The 19880-nt window shown below is 46.1% G+C and overlaps 1 protein-coding gene across 1 annotated transcript in view; it reads right to left on the bottom strand.

Annotated features, from left to right (window-relative positions):
* SH3BGR (SH3 domain binding glutamate rich protein) overlaps positions 1-19880 on the bottom strand; it is a 61292-nt gene that overhangs the window by 32416 nt on the left and 8996 nt on the right. The window contains exon 2 of the mRNA XM_056858292.1: positions 2860-3045. Coding sequence (XP_056714270.1) covers positions 2860-3045 — 186 coding nt within the window. The remainder of the gene's footprint in view (positions 1-2859; positions 3046-19880) is intronic.

The raw sequence follows: 19880 nt of genomic DNA, 5'->3' as shown, positions 1-19880 counted from the left end.
CCTGCAGATGTACATTTGGGAGCTATGTAATCAATCAAAAATGAATTCCAGGAAGACCCAAATATTTGGCAGGCTCATTCTGGGTAGGGGCACAAGTAGTGCTCCTGGTCAATTAAGCATAGCTATGAGGTTCAGAGTACACTGCAAAAAAATATCTCCCCCAACTCCTCCCACATCTACAGTAAATTGTCTCCCATTCCTCTCTTACCAGCCTCAATTGTTGTTGAGTCTCATGGCAGTGTTAGCCACAGCCAAAGCTAACCAGCATTCAATAACTAGAAACTAGGAAAATTAAACCATGGTTAAAATAAAACAGAAAGTAAATGCTAAGTATGGATGAATTCATACCAAAAGGTTCAGGGTTGGGGACTGCGCATGTGCTCAATCGGATAAGATGTCTCAACCCTCGCCCCGTCTCTTTGTAAAATTTATGACCTACTGACAACCTAAGGTTTTCTAAAAAGAACTGAAAGTACGAACGTGCTTACACCGAAGAGAAACTTTGAAAATAGCAGGTTGATTTGCGTCTGTTGCACCGGTTACAGATAACTGTCGGACAGCCGAAGAACGATGGCAGCAAGGAATTTTAAAGAGCTCTCAGAGATGTTAGCCTCGATGGAGCAAAATATCCTCGATGGAGCAAAATATCCTAACAAAAATTCAGGCTGTCCAAACAGAAGTACAACGAATCCATGTCGACCTGGCTGCTGAAAAACTAACGGCAGATACAGCAAATAAGAAGGCAGACGCCAATCGGGAAAAAATTCAAGAACTTACAAGGAAACTGGCGGAATACAACTCTAGACAAAGAAGAAGAAATGTGAGGGTTTTTGGAATATCGGAAGATATTCTTCCCAGCCAGCTAGAACTAGAATTAACACAGTGGATGCAAGGTCTGAACATTCAGATTGAGCAAGAGGATATAGAAAGCGCTCATCGTGGAGCAAGACCTGGGGGTCCTGGGGGGCCCCTAGGGCGGTGGTAATGGCTTTTGCAAGAGAAAATAGGCGTGATGAAGTTTATAACGCCTTGAGAAAGTAGAAGGACCTACAGTTCAGAGGGAGAGCGGCATACGTCCGACAGGACTTGAGCCCAGAGACCCTAAGCTTCCGCAAAGAAATGCAGCCATTTGCCACAAAACTTTTTGAAAGAGGAATTAAATTTACTTGGGCGCATCCAGCTATCATTCTGGTGTTCAGAAATGGGAAAAGATATCGGGCCAGGAATCCAGCTGAGGCAGAGAAGTTGTTATAAGACCTCAAAAAGAGTCCAAGCTCAGAGGAGCAGGATGCGATGGAGGCACAACAAAGTGATCCTGAACAAGGACATCCATCACAGACGCAAGTTAAGAGACTCAGACTTGCAAACTCCCCACCATAAGAAAAAAATGAACTTGTGAAAAGTTAAATGAGAGGGTAAGCAGGGGGTCAGTGGGCTAAGGTGTTTCTTAAAAATGTATGGATTACAACTGGGGGGAGAGGAGTTGGGACCGCAGTTCTCTCTTTTTTTCTTTAAGTGTGGAGAATGGGAGTTCTTTTTCTCCCGGTTGCTCTTAGGAGCTTTCTCACACTTTATGGAAGGGCGAGGGGTTGGAAGCAAACAATAAATCATGAGCATATTCTGAAGGAAAAAGATAATGAAAATGGGTAAATTGATTAATATTGCATCTCTTAATGTTAATGGGTTGACTTCAAATACTAAGAGATATAGAATAATGACCTTAGTAAGGTCACTAGGTGTAGGTGTGCTATGCCTCCAAGAAACACACAAGGCCAAGAGATTGCAGGCCTATGATAAATTTAAGGTCGTATGGGGTCGTAGCAGAGTCACGTAGTACAAAAAATGCTAGGGGAGTAGCAGTCTTAGTCCATACCAATTTAAACATAGAAGTGTTAGAGATAAAGAAAAATACAGAAGGTAGATATGTTTTTTTAAAAGCAAAGATTGAAAGTAAACTATTTACAATAGTCAGTATATATGCCCCAAACAAAGGACAGAAAGGTTTCATAGGGAAAATATGCAAGAAGTTACAAAATTTTTACCAAGGCAAATTTATAATAGGGGGAGATTTTAATATGGAATTATATCAGGATAATAAGATCATCAAAAGCTGGGGACTGAAGAACGTGTATGAAATTCTAATGCAAAGACCCAAGTCAACCTATTATTCTAACAGATATAAGAAATATACTTGTATTGATCATATATTAATTAAACATTCGGGGGAGCTTGAAATAAAGAAGGTGGATCCCCAACCTATTACTATATCAGATCATGCCTTAATTACAATACAGGTGGAGATCAGTGGGGAGAAATCTGTTAAAATATGGAGATATAATAATATGGTTATGGCAACTAAGCAAGATAGAGAGTATATTTTACAACAACTTAAGTACTATTTCCAGGAAAATGAGGGATCTGTTTCAACTACAATTTTATGGGATGCAATGAAAGCAGTGGTCAGAGGACATTGTATTATGAAAGAAAAACAGATTAAGAATAAATGGTTTGATCATAGACAGGCTAAACTTAAAGAATTAAAAGCATTGGGCCCTGAAACTCCCACAATCATCCTAAAGCTAGAGGTCAATTTTGAGTCTCCTAACTATATTCTCTGATGAGTTATACTTGTCATAAATGGTCAGATTGACAGATAGGCCAATTCTTTTATTGCTACTGATTCTTGGTAATAGCAAGCAAAATGATTTGTTTTGTTGTAATATTTGGAGCAGGGTCATATGTGGGGGCAGGTGGAATCTATCTGGAGGCCCATAGTGGCTCTCAGCAGCCCTGCTTGTAACCACCTTTTGAAGTATGCACATTTTCTTAAAATAGGAAACATATGTTTACATTTCTTACCCCACAATACTGTTCTTCATTGAAGATTTGTGGAGGGAGAGGTATTCCATTTTGTGGCTTCTTTTCACCTGGAACATTCTCTCTCATCCATTTCCTGTTGTCTTCATCACAGGCTATGTCTAATTCCTTAAAGTCAATCTTGTTGGCTGCTAAAAAGCCCACTACCTCTTGCTGTTTCTTCTTAATCTAGTTAGAAAGGGGAGGAAAACATAGCACTGCTATAAAATAATCCAACATGGATATTCAGTGTGACTTTTTATTCAATCAAAGATTGCCATTCAGTTCTGGAAAGAGTGGAAAATTGGTTCAAGGCAGAGAAGGCAATGAGCCCCAACTACATGTAACATGTAATGTGATCACCATGTAGGGTTGCCATCCTCCAGGTGGAGCCTGGAATTACATGTGATGTCCAGACTACAGAGATCAGTTCCCCTGCAGAAAATGACAGTTTTGGCTGGTTAACGCTATAGAACACTGGTTCCCAACAGGGGGTCCGTGGACCCCAGGGGTCCGCAAGAACTAAATTAAGGTCCACAAAACAAAGTTATAAACCCATAATAAATTAATATTTTAATTAAAAGTTCTGTATTATAAAAATATATATTCAAATATTATTCTAAGTTTAATGTTTAACTAACAGTTATGATTAAAGTTTACATGGCAGCTGTGAATGGGGTGGGAGCAGGTAATTTCTCCCCTTCCCCCTAGTTTGTTTCCCTGGTCAAAACCAACCCATTCCCATTGCTGGACCTCAAAACAAACCAACAAACAAAAAAGACAGGCAAAACACAGGTGCAAAGTCTTTTCCTCTTTAGAGCTAACAAGTGGGTGGGGGGATGTGAGACTTACAGGGGGAGGATCCTATCTCTCCCCCCACCCATTGCTGATCCCAGTGTTATTCCAGGCCCCACCATCCACTTTAAGCCCAGCAGCAGTGGCGATGGCGCCTGGGAGCCACTCTGAGCAACTAAGTGGAACCAGGCAACCTCCACCAGAGCAGCTGTACAGGCTTTGAATGTAACATAAGGATTTAAGGTTGCCAGCTCCCTCTTCACCACCGGCGGGAGGTTTTTGGGGCAGAGCCTGAGGAGGGTGGGGTTTGGGGAGGGGAAGGACTTCAGTGCCATAGAGTCCAGTTGCCAAAGCAGCCATGTTCTCCAGGTGAACTGATCTCTATCGGCTGGAGATCAGTTGTAATAGCAGGAGATCTCCAGCTAATACCTGGAGGTTTGGAAATTAGCACGGGAAAGTGGTACACAAATGCACATAAGCAGGTTGCCACCTGTTTATGTGCATTTGTGTACCACTGTCCCGTGCTAATTTCCAAACCTATTTGGTATAGGCACGGAGGTGCCTTTTTGTTTTGCTCAGTACCTGGAGGTTGGCAACCCTATGAGGATTACTCAATGCACACATAAAGAAAAATCAAGTCTATAATTTACGTAGATTTTATGTTCATTCGTTGTAACTTGTGAACTGGGCCACAGAAGAGATGAAAGCAGGATATAAGGCACAAGAAGGTCTACAGTCCACTGGATGTTGTTTTCTCCACACCTTCCCCCTCCTTAGAGAACTTGAGCGAGTCAGAGGAACTCAGAGTTCTAAACTTCCACACTTAGGGGGCGAAAACGCACGGTCGCTTTAGCCTCCTTTATTCCGTTTTAGCCAGGATTCAGCCAGGATCGAACGCACGTTCGGCAAAACGCACGCGTTCGATCCTGGCTGAATCCTGGCTGAAACAGGGAATAAAGGAGGCTAAAGCGACCGTGCGTTTTCGCCCAGGGTGTTTTAACCCCTAACATTCTTGTATACTAACTTTCGCTGTCTTTGATTTTTCATTCAGTAAGCAGCCATATATTTATTTCTGTCCCTGCCAATTAACATTTGGCAACTGGCTTAATTAGAAGATTGATGAAAAACATGTTCTCCGTTTTTAAATTACCCCATTCATTAATGCTGTATACAGTCTGACAGAAATGTCAGGGTTCACCTCATACACAAATGAAGTGAGGCTGGTCAGGAAATGGGATTTTTAATCCTTTGTCCCTTGAAAACCAGGACAAACCTTCAAAGGTTGGTCTTGTCCAAGACTGCCAGCCAGAAAAACAACCACCACACAGCCCTGTGGTTTGGGGCCTCTTGGATCCTGTTTCTCGGCAAGAGAGTGAAAACTTTTTTTTCTTACCCCATAAATTTTTCATATTGACATTTATTTATTTATGCTTTGCGTATACGTGGCTTATGCAAGCAAAGAAAGGCACAGTGAAAGCCATGTTTGTATGTAGTAAATTTAAAATGGTCATCATTCCTGCTAACAACCTTTTTACATGGATCAGGCAACTGACTCATGCAGAGCCACTGGGGTGACAGCAGACAGTCCAGCCCGCAGCCTGCACTCCGCAGAATGATGTGCAACATGCACTGGCACTATAGAAGCCAGGACGTACACTGTGGATTGGAAGGGGGTGGCCATCAAAGAGGACTGCTTACTTCATCCTGCCAGCACTGTACCCGAATTGCTCCTTAAATGGGGAAATTAGCTTGAGCAATCGGAAACTACAATATTTATATAGCGTGGTCAACCAGAGCCCGTTATCTGTGACCCTTGAAATCAAGACAGAGGCAAAAGGATTCCAAATTACATAGTGTTTATGTAGTCAAGCATTCAGTGATGCAACACAGACATACAGAGAATCTAAGAATTCAAAAGGTAGTAGAGTGGCAACAGATGCCAATGTGGCAGGAGTCGTTGGTGGGGGAATACTTTACAGCTCTTGTAGAGGAGTTGTCCCAAGCTCCAGTAGACTAAGATAGCAGAAAATAGAGTAAAGGCGAGGGCAAGGGGTTCAAGTAGACTCGGCCAGCGAGGCGGGAGGGGGACGTGGTCAGGCTGCACAAAACCAAACCAACAGACTAATGGCGAGTATGCCAGGAAAGACCTAAGGTAACATTATGGGCTGTGGGCACCCCAGATATACTGTTTTTCTGGGGGCAGGATTGATTGGATTACCCCTTCTAGGTTCCCAGGTGACAAAAGGGTGACAAAAGATTTAATATTCGGCTGTTGGGGTGGGGTAGTGAGAATTTGGAAATCTATTCTAATTCCAGTGGCTTGTACAACCCGGGAGGATCTCGCTGATGTGCTTAGTGATCTTAAACAATAGGCGCAATCTTTCCTAAAGTCCGGGGATCGCTGCTGCATAGCTGGAAGAATGAATCATTCGTTATCTCAATGTCTCTGAAATGGCTTTGCTTAACCAGTCCGATGTTACAAGGGGGGGGGGTGCAAGGATGCAGCCTACGTGCCTCTGCGCTTTCTCTGCCATGGCTTCTGCTGGACCGGAGCTGCTCAGGAAACATGGAGTCCCTCTGGTTCACTGGAGAGGGGTGACCCGGCCTCAGTTGCTCAGCTGCCGGCAGCTAGGTACACACAGGAGCGGTTGCGTCAGTTTCACTCGCCGTTGGCGCCTCCCCTGTAGCGTTTAGGGCAGGCGCGCGGTTGGAACAGAGCGCACACGTATGCTGCTTGGGGTTCCCATGACCAGTCCGGGAGTTCGCGACCCGTTTGGTAACAGGCCTACTCAGACGTCCAGCACTGCTGCCTTGACTTGAACACATGAAGTTGCCTTATACCAAACTAGACCCTCAGTCCATCAAAGTCAGTATTGTCTACTCAGATGGGCAGTGGCTCTCCAGGGTCTGAAGCAGAGGTCTTTCACATCACCTATTTCTTGCCTAGTCCCTTTAACTGGAGATGCCGGGGATTGAACCTGGGACCTTCTGCATGCCAAGCAGATACTCTACAAACTGAGCCACAGTCCTTCCCCTTGCTGAGACAAGTTCGCTGCCTGCCTGTTTATCTATCTGGGGGTGGGCAGTAGCCTCAGCAGACAAACAAGGACAGAGTGGGGGCAGCAGTCTGCCAGAAGCAGCAGCATCCCATGAGCGTGTGTGAGGAATCTCTGGTCTCAGTTGTCTGGGTCTTGTTCTTTCACGGTGCTGACCAAATGTTTTTGGCCTCACCATAAACCTGAATGAACGAAGAGCGTGCCCAAAATACACTCAATAACACCCCTCCCTCAGCTGAACATTGCCATTCCAGGAATTATGCATTGATGGGGTAAGGTATAATTTGTAAATACATCCATAAAAATAAATTCATTGTGGATGGGCATGTTGCTGTGGAAGCTCATCCACCATTACTGAGGATCTGCAGATAAGCTTCTGAGGAACCCCACATCTCCCTAGAAAACAGTTTTAGAACTGCGAGGTCTATAGGAAGGAATGCTGCAAATTCCTCTCAATGTTAGGGCTCATCTAACTTGGTATGAGGCAGCTCCTACGGTTCAAAGTTAGCAAGGAAGGAGGGGGAAAGGGGAAGTTCCTGATCCTGCTGTCACCTTGACGGGATGAAGCCATGAGTTCTCTGGAAGAGGGAGAGAGAGTTGGGGGGCTCCTCACTGGGAGTAATATGGTCTTGTTTCTAGCCAACTCATCAGGTATCCACAGTCTTTATCTAGGAGTTGGAGATCACAGCCTCTAGGTGCTGAGATTATTTATTTACTTACTTACTTTATATCTTGCCTTTCTTCCCCATGGGGATCCAAAGTGGCATACGTTGTTCTCCGCTCCTCTGTTTTATCCTCACAACAAATCTATGAGGTAGGCTAGGCTGAGACTATGTGACTGGCCCAAGGTCATCCAGCAAGTTTCCATGGCAGAGCAGGGATGTGAGCCTGGGCTTCCCAGATCCTAGTCTGACAGTTTTTTCCACTGTACCACCTCATCATCTCTGTCACTTTCCAACCCAACTGTATGTCCAAGAAACTGCAGCAAGTCAAGTCACACAATATTCACAGTGATAAAAGAATAAAACAGTTGCACTGATCCACAATCTCCAAATCAAATGCCCAGGTGAACAAAATTACTGTAACATATCATATTCAGAAAAACATGTGCCCTTACCTTGAAAGAGGAAACAAACCCCCAATCAAGATGTCACTGCAACACTACTATCTAATATCAACCTCAAAGGCTGGTAGGAGACTATAATAAAATAAAAGGGAGGGGAACCCTCTAACAAGCCAAAAGGAGATGGAATCCATTTGTTCCAAGTTCATTACAAAATTCAGGTATATTCAGCAATAATTTGAAGTGACTAAGTTCATTTTCCTAAAAGTTGTTATCTTTTCCCAGAAAGTTGGCCAGAAACAAGAATGACATGCCTAAGGAACAGAGACATTGGTCCTGGCACCAGGTCAGTAGGAATACTATAATCAAGCTCCTTACCATCAGCTTGCTGACTACTCTCCATGGTGATTTATGTGCTCATTTGCCTGTTCTGTTGCTCTAGATTTTTTGAGAAGGCAGTTAGGTGTATATGCTATCTCAGAGGTTCCCAGTGTTTTTGAGATGGTAACCCACATGTACAAATTTACTTCATGTGGTGACCCATTCAGGGCTGGCCTAAGGTTTTTTGGTGACCTAGGCAAACTGTGACCTTGGCCCCCCTGTATCCCAGCATTCCATTTTCTACAGTGTCCAGCCAGATGTTTTTAAGAAACCAACAAACATCACACGAAGGGTTGCAGCTGCCTCCACTATGAACCCCAAACAAGTTGGAGTTTATCTCCTATTCCTCTGCCAGCTGGGCCAGAGCCAGAGTTTCGGGAGGAATGCTGGAGTGAGGGCACTGTTTGAGGAGATAAGTGAAAATGGCAGATGGAAGAGGCTGGTGGCAAGGGGCTTGGTGCAGTACATCTTTCACAGCAGGTAGAGGGCAATGAGGCACTGCAGAGGAGTGGAAAAAAGGATGGGCAGCTGAAGGAGCTGCACCAAGACAGAGCCCATGCACACACACATTTGCTTCTTTCTTTCTATTATGTATGCATAGGTTACACACAAGGCCAGAGAAAGAGTTCCAACAGCAACTGCTTTATTCAGTTAACAGGGAAGAGAGAACTAACTTAACTGCAAAACACCCCAAGTTATATACAGTTCCCAACCATCCGGAGCCACCCCACTCCCCTGTCTGTGATTGGACAGCCAAAGTCCACTGTCCAATAGGAGAAACAGACCACAGAGCCTAGAGCAGAGCCTCAAGGTCAACACAGTTCAGCACAGTTGAATTAAACTGTTCAGCAGTTCAATAGTTCAGCATAGTCCTTGAACCAACTAAATACCCTTCTCTCCTAAGAATGAGCTTACCTACTTTCAGCACACATAGTCCCGCAGGTAGCTCTGCTGACACCGAGTCCTTTGAGAGCAGCGCGGCCCCTCAGTGGCCACAGCTGTAGGCTTGGCTGGAGCTGACACGGTTGCTCCTATGGTTTCTGTTGGGATCTCCCAGTCCGCAACGTTCACTGGAGGGGGCTTGGACCAATGCTGGTGTTGGAGCCGCTGGGAGGCTCTCCCTGAGTTCAGGCTCAGGTAAGGCCACTGGAGCCACCCCGTCCATTGGGGGGTCTGGAAGCCAGTGCCACAGCTGGTCAATGTGGCACCAGAGGACCCACCCGTCAGGGGTGGTGACTCTGTATGAGACCGGAACAGTGGCCTTGCTGATGGTCACAGGCACCCACAGTGGCCTCAAGCCATAGTTCTGGGCATTCCCTGGCTCATCTTGTGCCAGGGATCTGGGGGGCACTGGAGCCTCCTGACCTGGAGGTTGATCGGACATCAGGTCTGGATGAAAATGGTCCAGGAGGGTCTTCAGATGGTGCCCCATCAGTATCTCTGCCAGGCTCTGACCGATGGCAGTGCATGGTGTCAGGTGCTGTGCAAGGAGGAAGTCCGCCAGGTGCACATCCCAGCTTCCGTGGACCAGTCAGCCCAGGGATTCCTTTGTTGTCTGCACCATCTGCTCTGCTTGCCCGTTGGTCGATGGGTGGAATGGTGCCGATGTTACATGCCAGATCAGGTGGCAACGTCTGAAGCATGGAGTGGCGGCTCTGGCAGCGTCTCCATGGGCATGATATCATGGGCTGGCAAGGGGTCTGGGTCCGACTCATCTTGAGGCAGGTGGCTGAGGGCATCGGCATGACTGATGCCCCGACCAGGATGGTGGTGCAGCTCAAAGTTGTATGTGTTAAGGAAGATGGACCATCTGAGCATCTGAGGAGACAGGATCTAAGGCGTTGCCAGTCAGGAACAAAGAGGCCCAGAAGCGGCTTGTAATCCATGACGATGGCGAAGGGGCAACAGTAGACATAGTTGTGGACTTTTTTTATGCTTACAACCACTGCCAGAGCCTCCTTGTCGATCTGGGCATAGTTCCTTTCTGTTGGAGACAATGTCCGTGAGTAGTAGGTGATTGGGGCCTCCTGGCCATCCAGCAACCTGTGACTCAAGATGGTGCCAATACCGTATGGTGAGGTGTTGCAGGTCAGAACGACTGGCCTCCATTCGTCGAAGTGGACCAGAAGACTGGACGATGACCGTAACTGCTTCACAGCATTGAAGGTGGACTGTTGCAGACGCCCCTAGGAGCATGGTGTCGTCTTATCAAGGAGATGGTGCAAAGGCTCTGCAATGGATGCCTTGTTGGGCAAAAAAGAATGGTAGAAGTTCAGGAGTCCGAGGAATGCCTGGAGCTCCCGTTTGGTCTTGGACGGAGGTGCATTGTGGATAACCCTGACCTTTACAGGAGTTGGGTGGATTCTAGAAGCATCAATAAGGAATCCTAAAAATTCTTCTTGTGGTAGACCCAACTGGCATTTCTCTCTCTTGACGGTGAGGCTGGTGGCCTTGAAATGACAGAGGACTTGACGAACACAATTCATGAGTTCCTCCTCGGACTCACCAGCGGCAAGTAGGGAATGACCCCTGGAAGACCGTTTAGAACATCTTCCATTAGGCCTTGGATGATCCCCAGTGCCGTGCTGACCCTGAACTGGAGGTGTTTGACACAGAACGCCCCCTATGGGTAACGATTTTCTGAGCTTTGGCAGAGGCCATATTGACTGGAAGCTCTTGGTATGCCTGGGCGAGGTCGAGTTTGGTGAAGACTTTGCCCCCGACCAGGGATGCGAGGAGGTGACTGAAATGGGCACCGTATATGTGCTGCTGAAGGGCTTTGTTGATAGTACACTTGTAGTCAGCACATATTCTTACTTCACTGTTGGACTTCAGCAGCATGACAATGGGTGTTTCCCACTTGGCATTGGGAACCAGCTCCAGGACACCTTGTTCGATTAGACGGTCCAGTTCGGCATCAATCTTTTCCTTGAGCGCAAATGGCACTTGACGGGGCTTGAGTCGGATTGGCGTGATGGTTGGATGGATTTGAAGTTTGACTGGTGGGCCCTTGTAATGGCCGAATGATGCATTCCAGACACTTTCGAATTCCTTCCATATGGCCTTGAAGTGCGAGTGGTCGATGTGCTTCACACTGACCATGTGGATCCCCAAGGTCCTGGAACCATTCGAGCCCCAGGAGGCTGGCACGCTGTCCCTGAACGACTACAAGGCGAAGAGTACTAGAGAACTGCTTGTAGCATACGTTGACTTGGGCGATGCCCTTGACGGGGACCCTTCTCTATTGGAAATCGGCGAGGATGAGGCTGCTTGGTTGCAGGCGAGGTGGTCCCCTGTTCGCACAAAGTCACTTGAATGTTTCTGCAAAGACGATGGAGAGGGCAGACTCCGAGTCAACCTCCATTTCACACGGGATGCCTTGTATTTTGACGTTTACGCGGATCTTTTCCATCGAGTGTATCTTGTTGAGTTCCACACTCTGGATCTGTCGTTGACGAGTGCCCCAGCATTTGCTTGTCGCTCCCCAACTGCCATGGTACTCCCCAATGATGCAGTGAGCTGGGTGGTGTTTGCTGCCTTCCCTGGAGGGAAAATTCATGTTGCCCCTGGGTTTCCTTGAGCAGCAGACTCTTGTGATTGGTGATCGTCCTGGTCTCCGCAGCTTGCACACGGTTTTTCCTGCAGGCTGGAATGCTTGGAACCCCTGGAACTCAGCTTTTGTACTTCCTCCTCCTCGCTGTCATCCTCGAAGTGGACAGGAACCGGCCTTTGGGATGATAGTGGCAAAGATCGGTCTGCGTGGCGCACCTCGTGAGTCATTTTGTCGGCCGCCTCTGCTGCTAGGGCTTCTTCTAGGGCGGAGTTGAAGGTGACATCCTTTTTTGAGAAAAGTCACCTCTGAACCTTATCACTGTAGAGGCTGCAAACTAGCCGGTCCCTGAGTGTGGTGTCGAGGTTGGCAAAGTTGCAATAGCGGGCGGCCTTACGCAGGACCGTGACATATGCAGCGACAGACTTGTCCAGGGCTTGATTCCACTGGTAGAATGCATTCAGAATGATAGTCCGTAGCAGAGTCCTGACAGCTGCCTGGCAATCTCAGACGGTTGAGGCATGAAGTGCTTTTGCAGAGCCTCTAAGATGTCTGTGAGTTGTGTCTCTTTGAGTTTGGTGGGATACAGTAACACCCGTGCAAGTTCAAATGTGTCTGCTCCACACACGCTGAAGAACGTTGTATTTTAAAGATCAGTGTCGGTGATCTTGATCGCCTTTAAGTAGAATGCGAGTCACGTTGCGTAGCTGTCCCACCTCTCAGGGGTGGATGTATTGAACTCCTCAATGTAGCTCTGGGTAGCCATCGTGGATTGTGTTGCGTCTCCCCTCATGGTATCACCTGCGATCTCAGCTTGTCCAAGGCTTGGCCTTGGAAGTGATCTCAGCTGGAACTAGCTGGGCTGCCTACCAGCTCAAATATCCCCCCTTCATCATCAATATTATATATGCGTAGGTTACACACGAGGCTGGAGACAGAGTTCCAACAGCAACTGCTTTAACAGGGAAAAGAGAACTAACCTAACTGCAAAACACCCCAACTTATATGAAGTTCCCAACCTCCTGGAGCCACTCCCCCTAGTCCGTGGTTGGAAAGCCAAAGTTCACCATACAATAGGAGAAACAGACGACGGAGCCTGGAGCAGAGCCTCAAGCTGAACACAGTTCAGCACAGCTGAGTTCAATAGTTCAGCATAGTCTTTGCCCCAACTAAATACATTACACTATCCTTGTCTGGTTTTTCAATGGCATGCTGAACAACCTCCTCCCCTTCTTTCAGCTACTGCCATAAAGTTACCAGACTGCTTCCCCCCCGCCCATTATTGTCGCAAGGAGGTGGAAGTAGGGCTGCCAGGTCCCTTTTCACTATCAGCAGGAGCCTGAGAAGGGCAGGGCTTGGGGAGGGACTTCAATGCCATAGAGTCCAATTGCCAAAGCGGCCATTTTCTCCAGGGGAATTGATCTCTATTGGTTGGAGATCAGTTATAATAGCAGGAGAACTTCTGCTACTACCTGGAGGTTGCCAACCCTAGGTGGAAGTGATAATGTGAGAAGCTGAAGAGGAGAAAAGGAAGCAAAGGGCAGGAGCAGCCATTATAGAGGGCTGGCCTGCAACCCACTTTCAGAGGCTTTGTGACCCCCTTTTGAGTCTCAAACGAGAAGTTGGGAAACACTGTGCTATCTGACTTTCTGTTCTTCTTGACATAAACAAGACCACCTGTCTCTGCAGAAACTACTATATCAACAAAACGATGGATTAAAAACAAGCCCAAAAAAAACTATCCAGCGGCACAGAAACATCATTGCCAGGAAGCATGGAGGCTCATAAGCTCAGCTTGTTTCAAAGGCCCTCCAAATAAACAGCTCTTAACAGATCACCAGAATGACAAGAACGAATGGGACAGATGAACATTAGGAGGCAAAACTTTCCATAATTTCGGGGTAGCAACTGGAAGGCTGCTGTGTGAAACAGGATGCTGGACTACTGGTCTGAGCCCACCACTCCTTATGTTCTTAAGGGCCTGACCCATAAGCCTTCTTAACTCCACTGTGACCCTAAATAGCCTGAAACCAAAGTCAAAGTTATCACTTTGCTGAGCCTGGAAACAAATGGGAACCAGTGCATCTGACACAACACTGGTCTTACAAGTTCACAATGGTGGTTCCTAGTTATAACCCAGCAGAAGCATTTTACACCAGTACACGGCTGGGGAAGGCAATAGCAAACTACCCCGTAAATATAGTCTACCTAGTAAACATCATGATGTGACATCACCCCAAGAGGCAGTAATGACCCAGTGCTTGCACAGGGGACTACCTTTAGAGAGCCAGCGTGGTATAGTGGTTAAAAACGGTGGTTTGGAGCGGTGGAGTCTGATCTGGAGAACCGGGTTTGATTCCCCACTCCTCCACATGAGCGGCGGAGGCTAATCTGGTGAACTGGATTTGTTTCCCCACTCCTTCACACGAAGCCAGCTGGGTGACCTTGGGCAAGTCATCTTATCACATCAAGGTATTTATATTATTCAATCTGGCACTAAGTAATTAACACTTCAGTTTTGCAAAAAGCTAAAGATGGCACACAAAGCCAGTAGATGAAGAAGGGGATGATATCAAGGGGAGGAGGAAAAACTGTACCTCTTGAAGCAGTTGCTTTCACACTAGAATATTTCTGTACTTTTAAGTCATTCCTTTTCCACAATTAGTTGTAAACAGAATTAAAGCCGAGATTCCACGTGGTATTTACATAATATTATATTTTCCCTCCCCCAAATCCAACACTGCCAATCCCCATGGGCAAGATCCTACTATATGCTATTGTAATACAGGTGTTAAGCAAAGGTTCAACTTCTCCCTACAACTGTCACTTTAAATTTGTTACTTTGTTCACAGCTTCTACTATTCTGCTTAATTATTAATCACTTCCTGTCTATTCAGAGTTAGCTGCAGCTTTCCGTAAAGGTCCCCTGTGCAAGCACCGGGTCATTCCTGACCCATGGGGTGACGTCACATCCTGACGTTTACTAGGCAGACTTTGTTTATGGGGTGGTTTGCCAGTGCCTTCCCCAGTCATCTTCCCTTTACCCCCAGCAAGCTGGGTATTCATTTTACCGACCTTGGAAAGATGGAAGGCTGAGTCAACCTTGAGCCAGCTACCTGACACCAACTTCCATCGGGATTGAACTCAGGGCGTGAGCAGAGCTTGGACTGCAGTACTGCAGCTTACCACTCTGCGCCACGGGGCTCCTACAGATTTCCTAAGGGGGGCCTTTATTTGCTTCTTTTTGTTTACAGCAGATAGTGCCTTCCCCTCAAGGAAATGTGGTTCTGTTAGCAGTACGGCTGTTGTTCCAAAGGAATGGAAAATTATGATCCAAGACAGAGATACAATAAACTGCATGGTCTGTCAGGAGGATTTTCTATAGATAACTAAGGTCTCTAGAAATCAGTATATCCAAATGTTTTTTGAAACATTCTCCCTCGTCTTAGTTTATGCAGTCTTCCATGGCTGTGCCCACTCCAAAATCTCATACCAACTAGCTCTTCGGCAGACGTTACACTCTTTTAATGCACAGTAGTCTGTATTCTGCTGAAACAATGAATGAAAGTAAAATGATATTAAGGATAATTATAGCAGGAATTCCACCCCTTTCTTTCATCACCCCCCTTGCCCAGGAAAAAGTCCCAACAATTTGCTCTATACAGTGGCCTGAATGACAAGAACAGCCTTTTCCCAGCTGCTGCTTTGGATGTTGGCGGTGGGGGGGGGGGGAGGACTCACAGCTGCAGGTTGTCTTCAAGTAACAGCTGATGCCAACAACCTGGAGAGAAAAAATCCTGCACCTTTAACAGAGGCTTATTGTGTAGAAATGGGAAGGTGAAGCTTTTCATGGACAGAGGTAAACATATAATCACTGGTAAATCATATCCCAATAAGCTCTGTTAAAGGGGAAGGATATTTTTACTCAAGGTTGTTGGCAACCATACTTAATCTGTTTCATGGTAACACGACTGGCTGCCCTCTCCAGAGCCCCAGCTGTGTTGTAACATAACCGAGTTAGGTCAAATCACTCAAACCACCTTTTAAATGAAAAGGTCTATTAAGAAATTTTAAAAAGTCAAAAGTAATTAAAATGCGAGTACAGTAATCTTAAACACTGGCAAAGAAAATAACAAAGTCTTGCTGATTATACTTACAACTCTGCTACAAGTTCCTTATTCTTAAACTAAGCTGGTTCAGGCCTTAGTTTCTTGCATTGCTGCATTGCTGTAGATGAGCAGAGTAACGTGCTAAAGCAGTTCAGTTGATGATGATAGTTAGGATAGAATAAGCATGGCTAAACTTATGGCAATCTGGACCCTAGTTGGATGACCCATGACTTCCAATCAGTGGTTAAAAGAAACCTCTAGATGGTTCAGGCCAGACTGGGTCCTAGGAGTGAAGAGTGAGATCACCCCCCCCCCCAACTTCCCACAGATGAAACTAGCTCCCAATTAGGCTGGTATGCTGGCTCAGCCTTGAACAGGTCTTATCTGTCCGGTAACAGACTGCAGGTGCATCTTGTTATCCATGGTCTCTGCTAGGCCTCTACAATTACAGAGCAACAGTTTCTTAAGCATTCAAAATGGAGAATAGTGATGCTAAGCAAAAGCTAACACTGAATGGCTTTTCCTGACTTCACACATGGTTAAATCAGGAGAGACACTGAAAGGTCTGTGAATGGACTCTCCCAGCCAGTACAAGCAGTGCCAGGTCCTGATTCAGACTGTGGCTACATTAGGGTGTGTGTGTGTGTGTGTGCGGGGGGGGGGGGGTAATTCTGTCTCGCCACTTGATTTGATTTCACTGATCAAAACTAACTACCTCCATGCCTTTTATTAGATTTCAGAAGAAAAAACGTCAGGCAAGAAACAAGCTGTCCATCTTTCTCCCTTTGAAGGCTAATGACTGATGGCACAGTGGTGGTCAGTTTCAATCTGCAAAGCAGTATGAGGGAAGTTAACCCTCTCACCCTCAGCATGGCTGCAGTCTGAATCACACACCCTCATTCCTTCCGCGCGCGCGTGTCTGTCTGTCTCACACACACACACACACAACATGGCTTCTGTTATGATTTCAAAAACACTGGGAGGATCCAATCATGGACCTCCCAGCGTCATATCTGCTTTGACTCTCAAAAGCCCCCGCACTTGTGATTCTTCAAGTATTGAGCCAAAGTTACTTTGCCCATAGCAAGTTACTGTAGAGAAGTATTTTTCAAAACAGGCTGGTTGTCCTCTTATGAATGAAAAGTGCAAGGAATGCGGGGGAGACAGACAGCTGCCCATCGCAGCCTCCTTGCAGGGCTATCAACCTAGCTGAAAGTCCATGGCTAAAACAAAAAAGTGACACCATAGAGAAAGACAGTAGTGGTCTGAACCTTTGCCAGACACCTTGATCAAGGAACTGTGGGGACCTCTATAACTGAGCAACTGAATGCTTTGCACATTTGCTGCTTCCAGAAAATGTTCTCTAGCCTTTTCTGTCTTATTGAAGAGCAGACTCAGGAGCAAAAGAAAGGTGAAACAATTTACAAGTCCTAGTTTTAATGGCATTGTCCCACCTCCTTTCCCCCAACATCTCTAGCCTAGAAGAATCCCTGAGTGACACTATTATGAAAGGGCAGGATGGGGTAGTGGTTAAGGTGACAGACGAGGATCTGGGAAACCCAAGTTTGAATCCCCACTGTGCCATGGAAACTTGCTGGGTGACCTTGGGCCAGTCACACACACTCAGCCTCAACCCCAGCAAGCATTTGGATGGGAGACCTCCAAGGAATACCAAGAGCACACCTCTGAGACAGGCAATGGCAAACCACCTCCAAACATCTCTTGCCTTGAAAACCTGTTGGGGTTGCCATAAGTCAGCTATGACTTGATGGCAAAAAGAAAAAAAAAGACAAGGGACACAGAAATGTAGTAAATCCCTCCCTCTTCAGGCTCTGCCCCAAAAACCTCCCACTGGTGGGGAAGAGGGACCTGGCAACCCTAAGCACAGATGAGCCACTGCATATTATGCTTTATATTTAGTTGTTAACTGATCCTTAAAATGTTTGCTGCTTTTAAATCCTCATCATTACACAGATGCTGCTTTTATGCTGGTATACATAGTATAATCTGTTGGGGGGAAATTATGCAGCTGGTTGGTTAGTTCTTAGTGATTGCAGGATTCTGACCAAAGCATAGTAGTCGCAGGAACTCAAAACCTGCCAGCAGGGCACCTGAGCCTGATTACAAGGCTGAGGCTTGGGGAAACTGCCTTGCTGGATCAGCTGGTCCACTAGGCGCATAACTGTGTGTCAGCTCCTTGCCTCCAGTTCTAGCTCCTGGTTACCAGCACCTGTCAGTACTCCCAAGCCTTGCTATCTAGGCCAGAGGACACTGCTCCAGAGGAGATCTGGCAGGGCTAGCCTGCACAGCACAGGACACCTTAAAGATAATGAGATTCTGTACATTTATTCACACACTTTCCTGTGATAAATCCCATTGAATAGACCCAAACAAGATTCTAAGATTTAGGTTTGGCAATGTCCGAGAGCATGGTGCTTACTCCCAGGAAAGTGTTCTTAGGATTGCGTTGTTAGAATCACTGCAGAAGCCACTGGTCCTTATGTTAGAACTGCAGAAGTCTGTGTTCTAGCATTTTGATGATTGTAAAGAGTAACCATGCTAGTTTGTCATAGTAAAATAACAGTCCAGTGGAACCTTAAAGATTAACAACGTATTTCAATATAAGCTTTCACGAGTCACAGCTCGCTTCTTCACACAGAAATGTGAAAGGAAAATTGTACCTACAAACATAGAATCATAAAGTTGGAAGGGACCACCAGGGTCATTGAATGCAACCCCCTGCACAATGCAGAAAATTCACAACTACTTCCCCCTCACACCCTCAGTGACCCCTACCCCATGCCCAGAAGATGGCAAAAAAAAAAACCCCTCCAGGATCTCTGGCCAATCTGGCTTGAAGGGAAATTGCTTCCTGACCCTAAAGTGGCAATCGGCACTACCCTGGGTATGCAAGAAAGGGCCCCGAGAGCCAAACACTGATGCAAAACTTCCTGCCCTCCCTTTCATGATCTGCCTGTCATAAAATCAGCCTTGCTGACAGATGGCCATCTAGCCTCTGCTTAAAAACCTCCAGTGAAGGAGAGCCCACCACCTCCCAAGGAAGTCTGTTCCACTGAGGAACTGCTCTGTTAGAAAGTTCTTCCTAATGTTTAGCCGGAAACTCTTTTGATTTAATTTCAACCCGTTGGTTCTGGTCCAACTTTCTGGGGCAACAGAAAACAACTCAGCACCACCCTCTTTATGACAGCCCTTCAAGTACTTGAAGATGGTTATCATATCACAACTCAGTCATCTCCTCTCCAGGCTAAACATACCCAGCTCCTTCAACCTTTCCTCATAGGATTTGGTCTCCAGACCCCTCTTCATCTTTGTTGCCCTCCTTCAGACATGTTCCAGCTTGTCTACATCCTTCTTAAATTGTGGTGCCCAAAACTGAGCACAATACTCTAGGTGAGGTCTAACCAGAGCAGAGTAAAGTGATACCATCACTTCGCATGATCTTGACACTATACATATGTTGATACAGCCCAAGATCACATTTGCCTTTTTAGCTACAGCATCACACTGCTGACTCATGTTTAGTGTTGGGTCTACTGAGACCCCTAGATCCATTTCACACACACTACTGCTAAGACAAGTCTCCCCCATCCTATAATTATGCATTTGATTTTTCCTACCTAAATGCAGAACTTTACATTTATCTCTGTTGAAATGCATTTTATTAGTTTTAGCCCAATTCTCCAGCCTGTCAAAGTCGTCCTGTATCCTGGCTCTGTCTTCTACCATATTGGCTACCCCTCCCAATTTAGTATAATCTGCAAATTTAATGAGCATTCCCTTTATTCCTTCATCCAAATCATTTATAAAGATGTTGAACAACACAGGGCCCAGGACAGATCCCTGAGGCGCTCCACTAGTCACTCCTCTCCAAGTGGACGAGGAACCATTAAGAAGCACTCTTTGGGTGTGATCTGTCAAACAATTACAGATCCACCTAACAGAAATAGGATCTAAACCACATTTTCCCAATTTGTCAACAAGAATATTATGTGGAACCTTATCAAAAGCCTTACTGAAATCAAGATAAACTATGTCTACAGCATTCCCCT

This window comes from Euleptes europaea, chromosome 12, assembly GCF_029931775.1.
Source record: "Euleptes europaea isolate rEulEur1 chromosome 12, rEulEur1.hap1, whole genome shotgun sequence".
NCBI classification, from domain to species: domain Eukaryota; kingdom Metazoa; phylum Chordata; class Lepidosauria; order Squamata; family Sphaerodactylidae; genus Euleptes; species Euleptes europaea.
Note: the sequence above shows the minus strand (reverse complement) of the source record. Positions and strands in the feature narration are given on the sequence as shown.